This window comes from Leopardus geoffroyi, chromosome D3 (assembly GCF_018350155.1).
Source record: "Leopardus geoffroyi isolate Oge1 chromosome D3, O.geoffroyi_Oge1_pat1.0, whole genome shotgun sequence".
NCBI lineage: Eukaryota > Metazoa > Chordata > Mammalia > Carnivora > Felidae > Leopardus > Leopardus geoffroyi.
In genome coordinates, this window is record NC_059339.1 from 2,091,817 (window position 1) to 2,107,518 (window position 15,702).

The window sequence follows — 15,702 nt, forward strand, 5'->3', positions numbered from 1 at the left end:
GCTGGCTGGCTTTGGTTTCCATGCATTTTGATTTCCGTCCCATTGCTTCCTGATCTTTGCCCACGCTGACGATCCCTTTACTTTGCTGTCGAATACTGACCCCCTCCTCCACCCCCACCCCACAGAATCAGCGATGATTATGGCTGCTTTAATTCAAGGGCAACTGAATCTAAATTTTAATTAAGGGTTAGCTGAACTGTGATTATCCAAAAGTTTGGCAACACTTTTTTTTTTTTTTTTTTTTTCCAAAACGAACCCCAGGCACCTGTTGGTGACCACCACCGGCGGTCCTTGCTGATGCTTTTGGTGTTTGGTTGGTGTTGTGTTTTGGTCTTTATCTATAACTGGGGGGAAAAAAAAGCAGTTATCGAAGAGATCCATTTCTGTATATTGTTTCCAAAGTGGCTTTGTTTTTGTTTTGTTTCCTTCCCCTTTCTTGCCTGTGTCCAGTTTTCAGAATGGGTTTTCCATCATCTGCTGTAGACGCACCCCCTGCCTTGTGTTCCAGGCTTGCAAGTGGGCTGTGGAGAGTAGGGGCTCATTCAAGGCTTCGTTCATGTCTATATTGTGCCCTCTTTTCAGCACATCTGCTCCTGTCACGCTGAACTTTTCCATGAAAACAAGGGCGAGACGCGGCCGGGCGCCAGGCCTCCGGTCTGAGCCCGTGCAGTCGCGGTGTGTCCACCAGAGGGCGCCGATCCGTACCCCGCTGAGTCACCTGCCACCTGCAGCCCCCCACTACCTGCCCCTGCTTGTCACAAGCCGCCTAATTCCTGGGACTCCCTCACCACCGTTCATGCCCTGTGTCCCTGAGAACTTCCTGACTCAAATTACTTCCCAGTGAGCTGGAGGTTTCGCTGTGACTCTCTCGTATGATTCTGACCTTTAGTGCAAATTAGGAGTGAACCCGTCCATAAAGGAGAACCATCCGAGTCAGCCCTGAAAATTGATTGGCGCCTTCGGATTAGGGCCAGGACGTTGCCGTGAGTTTCACAGCCGCTAATGCGCAGAAACTTCTGTCTTTGAGTTTTTGGTAACCTCACGTACAGCGCGGTCCAGGCGGGATGTTTGGAAATGCAGTCATCTCCCCGCCTCCGTGATCGCTGCCGGCGGTGGGCGGTTCTGGGACCAGGCAAGGGTCGTGGCTGGTCAGAGGTGCCAGAGGCATCAGGTGCCTGTGTCAGCCCCTCTCGCTTTGGTTCCAAGATTCCGGCTTCCGCAGCAGTAGCCGCAGGAAACAGTGCTTCCCGAGGAGTCCCCTCTTGCCCCCACCCCCGTGAGTGTGTCGCAAAGGGACTCTGGTCTGGAAGACGGGGCGCCTGGGGTGAGCAACTTGTTTCTCTTCCAGGTTATTCAGCTAACCTTTCAGTTAAAAGCTAAGTTTAGTTGCCTTTAGAGCTTCCGCTTCTAAGTCGACTTGGTTTGGCTGACTTAGTTCTTGTGTCCCCCAAGGCTGGCAAGACTTATGACTCCGTTGTTTTGTCTTTAGATTTTAGGAAACCCGGTGTCTGCAGGACGGGCCGACAGGGCGGATCACGCGGGCCGGAGGTTCCCCCACGGCAGTGCTGGCCCTCAGAGGTCGCGGCCAGTGATGGTCCCATCCATCGGTTAGTGGGCCTGGTTGACACCTTTCTCTTTCTTCCGAGCACAGAGCACATGGCTGCTTAGTCCTTGATCTAAACACGTTTAAAAACTTACGAGAGGGGCACCTGGGTGGCTCAGTCGGTTAAGCGTCCGACTTCAGCTCAGGTCACGATCTCGCGATCTCGCGGTCCGTGAGTTCGAGCCCCGCGTCGGGCTCTGGGCTGATGGCTCAGAGCCTGGAGCCTGCTTCCGATTCTGTATCTCCCTCTCTCTCTCTGCTCCTCCCCCGTTCATGCTCTGTCTCTCTCTCTCTCTGTCTCAAAAATAAATAAACGTTAAAAAAAAAAAATTAAAAAAAAAAAAAAACTTACGAGAAATAGCATTTCAACCACACGCAGAAAACTCTCCATTGCTTATGGCAAAAAGAAGGCAGAAAGCACACGATAGGTAAAACCAAGTACCATATTGGCTTCTTAGGTCTGTCTTCTCCCTGCCGATCTTTATTTATGTTTTCCCGGAGCGGCCGGACGGCATGAGCCCCGGAGAGACCGCAGTGTGCTGCCTCCCACGTCCCTGCTCGTGCTCCCGGGACATGCGCGTGGTCAGAGCGGCACGGGAGCGGGGATGGCGGCCAATCTCCACACACAGAAATAAGCCCCGAGTGACGGAGAGTTGTCCGCGTGCACGACACGCTTTGGCAGCCGGGACCCAAAGTGACAGAAACGCCAGGAGGCCCAAATGTGTCCTCGGAGCATGTGCCGCCCTCCCCCATCCGGTCACCTCCCTGCTCGCGAGTCCCCGTCTGGCACCCCGTGTCCGTTCTTTCCATTCCTTTTTGGGATTGAGCCAGTCTTGCTGACATCCGTCATTTTCGTCCCTGTGACCGACCCGCTGGGCCAGGGGGACGTGGTGGGCGGTCGGATGGGAAGATGTCCGCCAGGGTCATCAGCCCAAATAAAGCAGCCTTTCGTGAAAACGCACGCACACGTGGGAAACAAAGCAGGCGGGACTGGGGACGGGTAGAAGAGAATGAGACCCCTTGACCTGGCAATGCAGGGCTCCAGGAGACAAGTTAGGGGCCTCTAGACGCCCGCACACACGGCTCTAATCGCAGCCAAACCGCTGACGTTTACTAGACTGTCCTTTCTGTCACAGCAGCTGGAAAGACAGACAGACGTGATAACACAAAACAGATCCTCTAAGTGTCGTCCTCCTTCTGGACTTCTCTTCCTTGTAAAGTCCAGACAGCAGGGAAAAAAGCGTTTCCCCTTCCACCTTCACAGCCTCAGGATGTTTTCATTTATTGGCAACAATTTCACGGGACGGGGTCTTTTCCGTGAACTGGAAACAAGCGGATGCGCAGTCTGACTTGGAAGGCGCTGGTCTCTCCCGTAATCTGCGCGTCATCCCCCGTGTCCGTTTCCGAGCCCAGCGGGGTTGGTTCTCCTGGCGTGTGAGCGGCTGGTGGGGGACTGACGGGCCGTCTGTGGAAACGAGGCAGGCCTGGGCCAGACGCACGCCCAGACTTTGCTCTTCTCTGCGGTTGTTCTGGGTGTCTGGGTCTTCCCTGGGCTGTGACTGGATGCATGGAGAGCACGGCGAGGCTTGTCACGGAGCCGCTGCTGTTCCCGGGGTGGGAGCGTTCGTGTTGTGGGTGCTGGGGTGGGGTGTCCTCTGGCCCCGGTCCCCTGGGAGAGGGAGGGAATGTCTGCCCGTGGCCGTGGACTGCCGGGGGGGCGCACAGGGGAAACATCAGTGCGTCCGAGTCGGGCCAGCGGACGCTCTCCCCGGGATGGGCCTTTGAGTGGCTGTGTCTTACGGTAAAGGATTGAAAGGGCTGCACGCGTGTCTTGATCTCAGTAAGACGCTAGTGACGTTAGCGGAAGAGTAACGCTAACATTTTAACGACAAAAGCTCTTGATGACATAACTCAAAAAAGCGCTACATAAATTTGTGATTTATTGCTTTAATTGTACCTGAGTTCTTACCGTGTAGCAATGCAGGAAACCACGTAAAAGCACGATTGGTGTCATGCACGTGGTACGTTCACACACACACAGAAACGCCTGGTATACTCTCAAAGGACAGAAGTGTCGTGCCCTCGAAGCTGCCAGTGACCCTCGGGAGCTAGTGGTCAGTGACGTGCCGGAAGACTTACCCCCAGGTCCTCTTCCATTTTTCTTGTGCAAATACCAGTTGTTATTTTAGGGGTCTGCTCTACTCCAGAAGCGTCTGTGGTCTTTTCCAGGGGACCCTAAGTCTACAGACCATACGTTTCCCCAATACATTTTTAAGAAGCAACGCACTCACGATTGAATTAAAATACTGTACCTTTTCGTATTATCTGGGTTTTCCAAAATGAAGGAAACAGCGCCCCTCCTGATGTAAAAAGACAAGAGTTGGGGAGCTACAGCTGTCGTGTCGATCTCACAGTCAGCGTGAGGGGGGCCTCAGGACACGGATCGGTGACTCCACGGGTGGATTTCCCTGGGCCCGGCTTCTGGCTTTCTCCTGTTCGGTGTTTGTATTTACCCGCGTACCCGGAGGGCGCCCCTTCTCCTGGCGAGGATCCCGTTCTAGGAGTCTGTGGCCTCTCCAGGTTTTCCCATTTCCTCGGCTGTCCTGGCTGCCGAGCTCCCAGAACGAGGAAACACAGCACATTCTCTCTGTGCGCGGAGAGGAACAATTGAAAATGAATCTATGAAGCTTAGCCCTTTAGAACAGAGATGCCTTTTCCACGGGTTTCCCGGCGAGGAGAAAATGAAACGGCGTGAAGTATGTTTAACTCACGACTCCCTCTTCCCCTGTACAAATGACCGCAGACGTTACCGGTGAAGGCTGCTGGTCTCAGGCAGGGAGGGCCGGGTCTCACCCGTACAAGACGATGCTTGTTGGCACGGCACGGCTGGACTCAGGAGTCCTGTCCGGGCACGTGGTGTGCAGACCCTTTCTCCCTCCTGAAGAGACCCCCCTGAACCTGCCAGGGTGACCTGGGGTCATAGCCTCAGGACAGAGGGGGAGGAGTGCCCACACCAGGTCAGACCAGGGCTGGAGGGGAGTTCCTCCTCCTTGGGCCGGACCCCCGGCCGCTCCCTGCGGTCTCTGGGGAGGCCAGGGCCATGGCCACGTTCCACGTGGACACAGTCCTCCTCTGCAAGAAGAGGCAGTGAAGCCCCCCTCCTGCCCACACTCCCACCCCCTGCCCCACCAGAAAGAGCCCGTGGGGCAGGTGGGCAGCTCTGCCGTGGTCTCCCCCCGTTTCAGGAGACTCCGGGTGGAGCCTTCGCTGGGACCCAGCCTCGGATGCCTGACCTGGCCTCCGTGCCTCGGGCAGTGTGGCCACCGTCAGGGTCCCTGAGCCGGGCCAGCTGCCGAGGGTGTGCGGGCCAGTGCAGACCGCAGCGAGGGTGGCTCGAGACCCTCAAGGACGATGGCCGTCGTGGCCAGCCTCCGCCTAGGAGCGGACCTAGTCCCCGGCCCTCGCGCTGTCTGGCCATCGGAGACGGCCGAGAACCCCTGGGAGTGAGTCTGCCTTCCCGGCCGTTCTCCGTTGTCCGCCCAGGGCAGGGCGCCGCTGGCTGTGCTGTCGCGGGCACCGGGCCCCTTCTGCGCACCAGCCACCTGCCCGGAGTAGAAGCCGGCCGCCTTCGTGCTGCTGACGGTTTTCTCCGCCTCCCCCCTGCACGCGCTCACCCGAGATCCCCGGAGGCCACGGGGTGGCTTATGTAGCTTCCCACGATTTCAGTTAGGTAACGTTGAAAAGTAGGGGGAAACGCCTGAGGTCTTTCCATTGACCATAAACAAAATAAAAACTTAGGACACGAATGACGCCCCCCGTTGACAAGCTTTGTTCCCTGGCAGAAGAGAAATCACTGAATTTCTAGATTATCTAGGCGTCCTTAAAGGGTCCCCAATTTAAATAACGTCAACAGTGCACTGCATTTTAAAAGTCCACTTTTTCGGCTGCTAAAGTGCTTTTTATTTATTTTTCAACTAATTTTTTTTTTTTTTTTTTTTTTCTGGTGAAGGAAACCGAGTGGCTTGGTTCTTCACTTGGTCTCCTGTCTTTTCTGCGTCCCTGTGGCGTCCTCCCGTCGGGGTACTGGTCGCCAGGGGCCTGGCTGGCTGTGTGAGCCGCCTATGCTCTGCCTCAGTGGCAGTTCCCATTCGCTTCCCGCTGCTGTGGGAGCGCAGTCCCGCTACGATGACGTATACAGCGACATCGACGATGATATCTGATATATACGAATGTATAGGATTTCAAAGAATAATTTTTAGCAGCTGGATGATAGGGGAGTTTTGTGAAGAATGCATTTGTTGCTGCTGAAATACTTAATTTTTTTTAACGTTTTATTCATTTTTGAGAGACAGAGACCGAGCATGAGTGGGGGAGGGGCAGAGAGAGAGGGAGACACCGAATCGGGGGCAGGCTGCAGGCTCTGAGCGGTCAGCACAGAGCCCGACATGGGGCTCGAGCTCATGAACCGGGAGATCATGACTTGAGCCAAAGTCGGCGCTTCACCGACTGAGCCCCCCGGGCGCCCCTCTGCTGAAATATTTAGAGCTGAGCGGACAGCTCAGCGGATGACCCCAGACGCACACACGAATGTGTCTCGGTCACGGGAGGAAGGCGCCGTCCTCGCCTGCTGTGGACACGGGTGGCGCTCTGCATGGTGGCGGATGGCCTGTCCATCCCCACTGACCCCTCGCTCGGGTCTGCGGCTGGTGAGGCCGCCCAGCATCACCCACCTGTCACGGACTCACGTGGGGCAGGGCTTCATACTGGTGCTTGATGACAGCGATTTGCCACTCAGACCCACTGGTGTCGGTCCACACGTTAACCGCAGACTTCTTTTAAAAGATGAGTTCTAGTGTCTCAGCCATCCTTATTCCCTGAGCCATATTTTGTATTAACAGCACACATTTCTGAGTCAATGAGGGGCGGTGGGGGGGGGGGGCATGGAGGGCAGGAATCACCTAGCATTCTTTGTCCCCACTTGCTCCCAGATGAATACAGTGAGCGAGACCACCTTTCTCCAGACTTCTATGAAGAGTCGGAAACAGACCCCGGTACAGAAGAGCTCCCAGCCCGAATCTTTGTGGCTCTTTTTGACTATGACCCCCTCACCATGTCCCCAAATCCGGATGCTGCAGAAGAAGAGCTTCCTTTTAAAGAAGGACAGATCATCAAGGTGGGGACTCGGCTGGGGGCTGCAGGACTGGTGGGGCACCTGGGGGGACAGATCATCAAGGTGGGGGCTCGGCTGGGGGCTGCAGGGCTGGTGGGGCACCTGGGGGGACAGATCATCAAGGTGGGGGCTCGGCTGGGGGCTGTAGGGCTGGTGGGGCACCTGGGGGGACAGATCATCAAGGTGGGGGCTCGGCTGGGGGCTGTAGGGCTGGTGGGGCACCTGGGGGGACAGATCATCAAGGTGGGGGCTCGGCTGGGGGCTGTAGGGCTGGTGGGGCACCTGGGGGGACAGATCATCAAGGTGGGGGCTCGGCTGGGGGCTGTAGGGCTGGTGGGGCACCTGGGGGGACAGATCATCAAGGTGGGGGCTCGGCTGGGGGCTGTAGGGCTGGTGGGGCACCTGGGGGGACAGATCATCAAGGTGGGGGCTCGGCTGGGGGCTGTAGGGCTGGTGGGGCACCTGGGGGGACAGATCATCAAGGTGGGGGCTCGGCTGGGGGCTGTAGGGCTGGTGGGGCACCTGGGGGGACAGATCATCAAGGTGGGGGCTCGGCTGGGGGCTGCAGGACTGGTGGGGCACCTGGGGGGACAGATCATCAAGGTGGGGGCTCGGCTGGGGGCTGTAGGGCTGGTGGGGCACCTGGGGGGACAGATCATCAAGGTGGGGGCTCGGCTGGGGGCTGCAGGGCTGGTGGGGCACCTGGGGGGGACAGATCATCAACTTGGGAGCTGCAGGGCTGGTGGGGCACTTGGGGGGGGGGACAGATCATCAAGGTGGGGGCTCAGCTGGGGGCTGCAGGGCTGGTAGGGCACTTGGGGGGACAGATCATTAGAGTGGGGGCTCGACTGGGGGCCACTGGGCTGGTGGGGCACCTGGGGGGACAGATCATCAAGTTGGGGGCTTGGCTGGGGGCTGCAGGGCTGGTGGGGGCACCTGAGGAAGTGGGGAGCGGTCTCACCATACTTTAGCATCTTAGTTCGTCCCAATGGCTGGCTTTTTTCTGTTGCATTAAATATCCAGCCTGCTGAGCAGCAGAGAGTTGGGCCGTCGTGAGTCTGAAGTAGGAGCTGGAGAGAAAGCCTGGTGCTCAGTAGCAGAGGGAAACAGGGAGCCCTTGAGCCCTAAGTTTTCGGGTTCCCCAGAGGGCATGCCAAGTTGCGTTTGAACGTGGTTATGATACGTGTCCAGTAAGACGCGCCCTTAAAGCGTGGTGCTGTGACCCCAGAGAGTGATGAACAGCTCTGGGTTAGATGAGATTCCTAACTTCTGGAATCCTGACACGCCACACCGTCTGGCGGAGGAAGCCACTTGCTGCGGGCGGAGACACCCCTGCGTGGGGTCTAGACGTCCTCTCCGCGGGTGGGGTCATCGCATGCGGATTTCGCTGTGTGAGTTCAGATATGCAGGCCGCGCCCAGAGTGGAGCCAGAGCCCTGACTTGTGGCCCCACCGCCACCAGCTGATGGGGAGAGCAGTGTCGTCCAAACCCTGGGGCAGAAACTCGGGGGCCGAGGGCAGGAGCGCAGCTGTGCAGGGCACGCGTGGGTGACCGCGGTCTCGTTCGAGCGTGTTCTGACGACGTGCCGGCAGGGCTGAGGCGCTTGTGAACCCACGGTCCTGCCGCCTTGGCCTTTCACACCGGCTCCAGGTGTATGGGGACAAAGACGCTGACGGCTTTTACCGGGGGGAGACGTGTGCCCGGCTCGGCCTTATTCCCTGCAACATGGTCTCGGAGATCCAAGCCGACGACGAGGATATGATGGACCAACTTCTGAGGCAAGGGTTCCTTCCTCTGAACACGCCTGTGGAGAAAATAGGTAAGCGACCGGCACCTGTTCACCTGCACCTGCTGGTCGGGCTGTTCCTCCCCTCACCCCCGCCCCCCCGCCCGGCGGTCCGTAGCCACGCCACGGGCTCTCGGGCGCCCAAGGCGTGTGGGCGGGGTCCAGTCTGTGCCGTTTAAACATCACAGGGGAGGGGCGCCTGGGTGGCTCAGTGGGTTGAGGGTCCGACTTCGGCTCAGGTCACGATCTCACAGTTCGTGAGTTCAGGCCCCGTGTCGGGCTCTGCGCTGACAGCTAGGAGTCTGGAGCCTGCTTGGGATTCTGTGTCTCCCTCTCTCTCCCGCCCTCCCCTGCTCACCCTCATCTCTCTCTCTTTCTCTTGAAAATAAACATTAAAAATCAAATGAACGTCCCAAGAGAATCCGAAAGTTAACCATCCACTTTTTGGGGCAAAATCCACTCTACAAACTGGGTCGTAACAGTCCTACACGCTTTATGGGCGTACGTGCTCGACATATCCCTGCAGACACAGAAGATTTTCTAATGGAAGATGAAGTGTAGCCTTACTTAAAGTCTGTCCCGTCTAGAAAACAGACTACCGCTCTGAGGGTGTTTTTGACTGGATGTTGTGTCCCCCTAAAATTTTAAGTTATGATGTAAACCCCACGGCGATGGCGTCCGGGGGGAGCTAAGGTCACGATCGTGCAGCCGTCGGAGGGGCATTCCTGCCCTCTGAAAGACGCTCCGCAGACGTCCCTTGCCTCGTCCACCCTGTGAGGACAGGGCGAGAAGATGCCATCTGGGAACCAGGACGCCGGTCCTCACCAGACCCCGAATCTGCTGGCGCCTTGGTCTCGGACGTCCAGCCTCCAGAGCTGTGAGAAGTGAGCGTGTTTTGTCCCGGCAGCGCGGACGGACTGAGACGTCGGTGACGTGCCTCGAACATTAGCCCGTCGGTGGTGAAGTCCCAGAGTCTGATGAGGTCTTGCCACGCTCTTCCTTGCTTCTCCAGAAGCCATCAAGGGTTTGCACCTGTAACGTGGACCCGATGACCCCACCTGTCACGAACCAGTCCGCGAGCACCCATGAACACACAGCAGACTATTTTCAGTGACTCTAAGCAACATTATGTGTGTGATCTGTGATTTTGCCCACGTGCAGGAAAAATCTCATTAGAAGTGCCTTTGCTTTTTCTAAATAGGAGACAGATCCGTTTGATGCCCTTCGTGTTTAAGGTTTTAACACTTCAAAACATAAGGTGAAGTTAGCTCGAAATGAGATTTCAGAGACAAAACTGAACGACTCAAAGAATACGCATATTTTTAAGGACAGTCACAAAATCACATCAAACGCGTTTCAGTCTCTTTGGTGGGAACGAACGCACCATTTGAAGTTAGAACCCACATCTGATAGTCGAGGCCTCCTGTGAATGTGCTGCCCGGGCCTAGTCCACGAGGCTGAAGCCGTCTGAGTACACGCCGCCTCTGTCCCTGGAGCCACGTGCCCGGTTCAGAGGGGGAGCGGGCTCTGTATGCCGCGGACCGGAAAGCCAACAAGCGCTCTGCCAGAAACCAGCTCGATCCGTGTGATCGGTTAGATTAAATGTCTATTTTATTCTGTTTTCCTAAACATGACTTTTGAAGGAACCAGACTGAGATACCACGTGCGTTTCTAGCACTAGGAAGTATCTAGTTGCTACGGACTGAGTACGCCCCTCCCGCGGCTGGGGCTGGACGACGGTGTCTGCCTCTCAGTCCCTTTCGGACACGACGTGCGGGGAGACAGGAGGGACGGTGTACGGACCGGAAAAGAAGACGTTCAACGTTTTCTGCTCACAGGTGCCCTGAAAATCTAGAAAATCTCAAAGGATCCCGTGAATTAACTAGCGAGTTTATTAGCAAGGTCACTGGATACAAAAGCAGTTGTCTTTCCAAATGTTAGCAGTGAAAAATTTGAAATGGAAATTTAAGAAGTAATACTATTTACGGTAACGCGACAGAGACACGGAAGGGGGAGGGGGGAGTCTAACGAGATGGGTGTGGGATCTGTGTGCCAAAGATCCCCAAGTGCATGGAGGCACCGTGGTCCCGGACTTGGGGCGGCGAGACCTCCCGCATCCCCAGACTGTCCTATGGAGGCAACACAACCCCAGTCAACGTCTGGGCAGGGATTTATTTGGAATCGATACGCTAAGCCAAAAACGTGTCTGAAAAGGCAAAGGAGCTACCGTTGCCCAAGCAGATTTAAAAGAAGAGTGGACGTTAACGGGATTGTAAGACCATACAATCCAGACAGGGTGGAATCGGAGGACACACAGGCACACAGGTCACTGGAACGGAACAGAGCCCACAAAACGGACCAACACACAACACCGTCCGCGGGTTCTCGTCCACGGTCAAGAGGCTGTTCAACGGGAAAGGACAGTCTTTTCCACAACAGGTGCTGGATTCGGTGGGGAAATGAAGCTCGGGCCATACTCCCAGCAAACCAGGAGAATTAACTTAAAACTGAACACGGTCTTAAATATAAAAACTAAGACCGTGAAAGTTCTAGAAGAAAACATGGGAAAACTTGGTGGTGGTCAGGCAGCACTGTCTTTGATGTGACACTAAAACCATGCCACGGAAGAGGAAAATTCTGATGTTGGACTTCATGGAAATCGAGCCGTTCTGGGCTGAGAGAGACACCGTGAAGAGAAGGAAGAGAGAGGCCCCAGGCTGGGGGGAAAGATTTGCACGTGACCCAGCTGAAGGGGGACTTGAATTCAGAGGACACATAAGAAGCTTTCAGAACTCAACAACGAGAAAGCAAATGACCAATAAAAATGGGGACAAAAGATTGAAGAGATCCGGGGGGGCTCCATCGGTTAAGTGTCCAGCTTTTGGTTTCGGCTCAGCTCACGATCTCACAGTCTGAGTTTGCGCCCTGCGTCGAGCTCTGAGCTGACAGCTCGGAGCCTGGAGCCTCCTTCGGACTCTGTGTACTCCCCCCCCCCCCGCCCCCGCCCGTCTCTCTCTGCCCCTCCTCTGCTCACTCTCTGTCCTGGTTTCTCCCAAAATAAATAAAGAAAAGAAAAAAGATTGAAGAGATCCTTCACCAAGGAGGACACATGGAAACAAGCATGTGGAAAGATGCTTCACGTGATCAGTGAAATGCAAACTAAAGGCACGGCAGGGAGCCAGGACTCACCCGCGGGCACAGCCACGGGGGCACACCATGCGTGGGAGGGATGTGGAGCCAGCACCCCGTCCGCCGGAGGTGAACCCGCGCGGGGCATCTCCGCAGTGTGCAGGTCCTTCCGAGGCTAGACACGCTTCCGGCACAGTCCCCCCGCTCCCCCGCTGAGTGCTCCCCCCACAGGAATAGAACTTCCCACCCAAATCCTGCACAGGGTGTTCACAGGGGGCTTGCCTGGGCACCACCCGTAGCGGGACACTCAGGTGCCTTTCCCCTGGTAGGCGGATCGGGTAACTGGTGCGGGAGGGTAGGACTGCTGAGACACGCGGTCACACGAGTGGGTCTCAGGTGCATTGTCCCCATGAAAGAAGCCACTTTCTAAAAAAAACTATATCTGGGATGATTCCACTTAAATGCTGTTCTGGAAAGGTAAAAGTCTCGGGACAGAAAGCAGACCAGTGGTTACCTGGGGCTGGAGGTGACATCAGAGAAAGCACCCGGCCATTTTGGGGGGTGACAGAACTGTCCACCTTGATTGCTGCCAGCTGTGGTTATAGGACCGTGTGAGCTCCTCAAAGCTTCCCCCGCATATGCCGGAAAGGGCGAATTTCATCGTTACTGCCACCTGCAGGAATTCATACTTGCAACTTGCCCTGGAAAACTAACGAGCCCGGGAGTGCTCTTATCGATCCCTGGAATAACTCTCGTCTCTGTTTCAAGGAAGCATGTGCACAGGCCCTACAACGGTGCCCTGCTTTCTCTAAATTAAGCAGTGCCTCTTGGGCAGGAGCCGAGGTGTGGGTGATCTCTGGACCTTTGCACAGCCGGGCCCTGTGCCAGCTGAAAACCACGGACAGGGCACAGAACCAACTTTAGGTGCTTTCAAAATACCTGCCTCCCATGGTTTTCACTGGTACGAATTCCAGAAACCAATTCTAGGCGCAGAGTGGCTGTGTTTGGAAGAAATGCACAAATGCCAACTTCCTTCAGGAGTAACGTTCTAAATCGTTAGATTTATTATCCGGAGAATCTCTGCTTCACCTGTCTCCCGGCCTGATGGACACGCCAGGGAAAGGAAAGTGTCCTTGGCACTGTGTGTGTGTATGTGGGGGGTTGGGGGTGGGAGGGCTGTGCCCGAGCAGAGATACTAGAACATGCAGCCCACGGCGACCAGCCCCCTTGAGAGGGTGCGGGTCTGGTCCCAGCGGCCTAGTGCAGCCTGCTGTGCTGCTTGGGGCAAGGGAGCGGGCACCTCTCCTTTTGAAATAACCACACGACGGCTTTCTTCTTGTGTGTAAACAGAGAGAAGCCGAAGAGGCGGCCGGCACCCGGGGGCGACTCGGAGGGTGGTGGCCCTGTATGACTACGACCCCAGGGAAAGCTCACCGAACATCGATGTCGAGGTACCCGGAGCGCGGTTTCACTGTGGTGCCGCCCCGGGAAGCTGGGATCTGGCCTCCCGCCATCGCTGGAACCGTCCACAGGGGGCGCTACCAGAGCGGTGAATGGTGTTAGGGAGCCAGGAGGGAGGAGACAGAGCACAGCAGGTGCTGACCAAGGTCGCTGCTGTGGCTGGGAGGTCCCCATCCGGGATGCTCCGGGCAGAGCAGCTGTGATCTTGGTCTGCTGGGGGTGGCCCCGGAGGGTCGTCTTGACGAGGGAAATAAAGCCCGAGGGAAAGCAGAGCAGTACGCCCCCCCTCCCGCCGCCGCCCCCCCCCCCCCCCCCCCGCCCCGACACGCAAGAAGCCGAGGGACAGGCCCGGTGTCCTCTCTGCACGTGGCCTGGGCCGGCGTGGCCACGAAGCACCGGGACTCGGAAGGGGACCCGCCCCCAGCTCGTGGTGCAGACGTGGAGCGCGACTGACTCACCAGGCACTTCCGTGCAGATTGATTCGTGCGCCAGGCCTGGTGGCGCTTAGATGCGCGCCTCCCTCCCTCGTTTCCAGGTCCGGAGATAAAACTGCATTCACGTGCTCCTGTTTTCTCACGCCCTCCACCACTGCCTGGCACCGAGCGGAGTGGCATTTAAGAACTGAGTCAAGATTGTTTTGGCGCTCAGTGGTGGGGGGGCGGCGGTAACTTATGTAACGGTCCCCAGTCTCCAGAGAACGTCTCCCTGGAGATCAGGGTTTGTCCACTTAACTATTTGACTACTTTCAAAGAACGGCGACCGGGGGAGCCCAGCAGCGGTCTTGAGTTGTGGCCTCGGACCCAGCGCCGGGGCGCTTTTCGTTTCGGGGGGCCTCACGTTGAGCTGTGCTTATAGGCGCTCGGCGGCCTCCTGCCTTTCTTCCCCGACGACTGAGCGAGTGGCTCCACACCAAAATAACGAGAAGAAAGAAGCCAGTAGGGCAATGGTGAAGAACCTAGAAAAAACAAAAACGCTACCGGTTTGTGCGGGAAAGTGTCACTAACTTGCTGTTTGTCTCTACAGGCGGAGCTTCCGTTTTGCACGGGAGACATTATTACCGTGTTCGGTGAAATCGACGAAGATGGCTTCTATTACGTAAGTTTCCGGAGCCCCCAGGAAGCACCGCCTCGCGATCGACACTTTCGCCCCTGAAGTTAGGTGCGCTCTGTGTGCTCGGCTCCCCGAGAGGCCCGCCTGCCCCGTGTCCCTTCCGCGGGGACCCGTCTCATGCAGAAAGGCCGGGCTGTGTGCCGCACTGCCCCTTCCCCTCTGTGAGGGGTAGTTCCCACGTGTGTAAGCCGTAAACACAGCACATGTATTCACGGTTTTTGTCTTTTAAAGTTTATTTATTTTGAGAGAGAGAAAGAGGGAGCAGCGGGGAGGGGCCGAGGGAGAATCCCAAGCAGGCTCCGCGCTCCCAGCACAGAGCCCGATGCGGGGCTCGAACCCACGAACCGTGAGCTCGTGACCTGAGCTGAAACCAAGAGTTGGACGCTCAACCGACTGAGCCGCCCAGGCGCCCTCCCACATTCTTGTATTTAAGATTTTCTTCCATCCAGACACATACCAAACAAGTTAACTTTCTGATGATTTGTAAGGTAACAAATGTGTTTTCATACAAGAGAAGAAAGAAATACGAGTGAGCAAAGTTAATGATTTCACACCAACAGAATGTAGAACTCCTCCCCGACCGTCCTCTGGGCTGATGGCTGTTGGCAGCGTTGGCCCGGGCTCTGGGTCTCCACCCAGTCGCCTTGGGGGCCCGGCCTCCCCCCTTGGTGCTCCTGGGGGGTATGGCTCCTGGCATTTGCTGAGGAAAAGAGTTTCATTACGATTACTTTATTAAGAATGCCCACCGACAGGCTGATCTTAGTGTTTCTGCACTGGGCGCCTCCTGTGAGAGCTGCCCTCCGAGCCCACGGAGCTGGCAGCACTGCAGGGGGCCTGGTGCAGTGGTGGCTTGGGGACAGGGCCCCCATCTTGCACCAGCCTCCCCACCACCCCCTTTATTTTACGAGAATAGTTGGGAAACCATCAAGTCCTTTGTGAGGCAGGTTTCTCTTTGAGTCCAAGAGTCTCTTTGAGTCCGTGAGTTCACGGCTTCAGGCACGTGGGACTCAAGGGTCCTCACTTCGTGCAGGTCCTGATTAGTGAGGCCTCTCACGCTTTGTCCCGTTTCTTCTGGATGAGACTCTGAAGGGTCTGTGAGTGGGACAACGCCAGGCTTCCTGTCCTGCAGGCGGTTGAAGGGCGGTGGGGCCCCCCGGGGCCAGGGCACAGGCTGTGGGCTGGGCCAAAAGACGGAGGAAAGCGGACAGAAGCTGGAGGCTCAGGCCATTAGTTGGGGTAAGAGTGTCGTCCAGGGAAGACCCCCAGATTCTGCCTCAGGTGATGGGTGCCCTTGGGAACACGGGCGTAAGGACACGGTGGAGAGAAAAACGTGCTTTGGCAAATAGCGAGCTGGAGGACATCTGACCCTCTCCAAGACGGAGCGGCCTCCGTGCCGTTGATCCTGGAAGATTCTAGTGGCCACCAGAAGGTCAGAGGCAGCAG

At 56.6% G+C, this 15,702-nt stretch overlaps 1 protein-coding gene across 25 annotated transcripts in view; it reads left to right on the forward strand.

The window, feature by feature from the left end:
* The window catches only part of RIMBP2 (RIMS binding protein 2), a 227,505-nt gene that overhangs the window by 205,724 nt on the left and 6,079 nt on the right, over positions 1 to 15,702 (forward strand). For 24 of the 25 annotated variants that reach the window (XM_045459510.1, XM_045459508.1, XM_045459509.1 and 21 more), the window contains 5 exons: positions 1,490 to 1,607; positions 6,592 to 6,776; positions 8,424 to 8,592; positions 13,039 to 13,139; positions 14,173 to 14,244. In XM_045459510.1, the coding sequence (XP_045315466.1) occupies positions 1,490 to 1,607; positions 6,592 to 6,776; positions 8,424 to 8,592; positions 13,039 to 13,139; positions 14,173 to 14,244 (645 nt within the window). Of the gene's footprint in view, positions 1 to 1,489; positions 1,608 to 6,591; positions 6,777 to 8,423; positions 8,593 to 13,038; positions 13,140 to 14,172; positions 14,245 to 15,702 lie in introns of those variants that run through there. The other variant, XM_045459527.1, reaches the window with a different exon arrangement.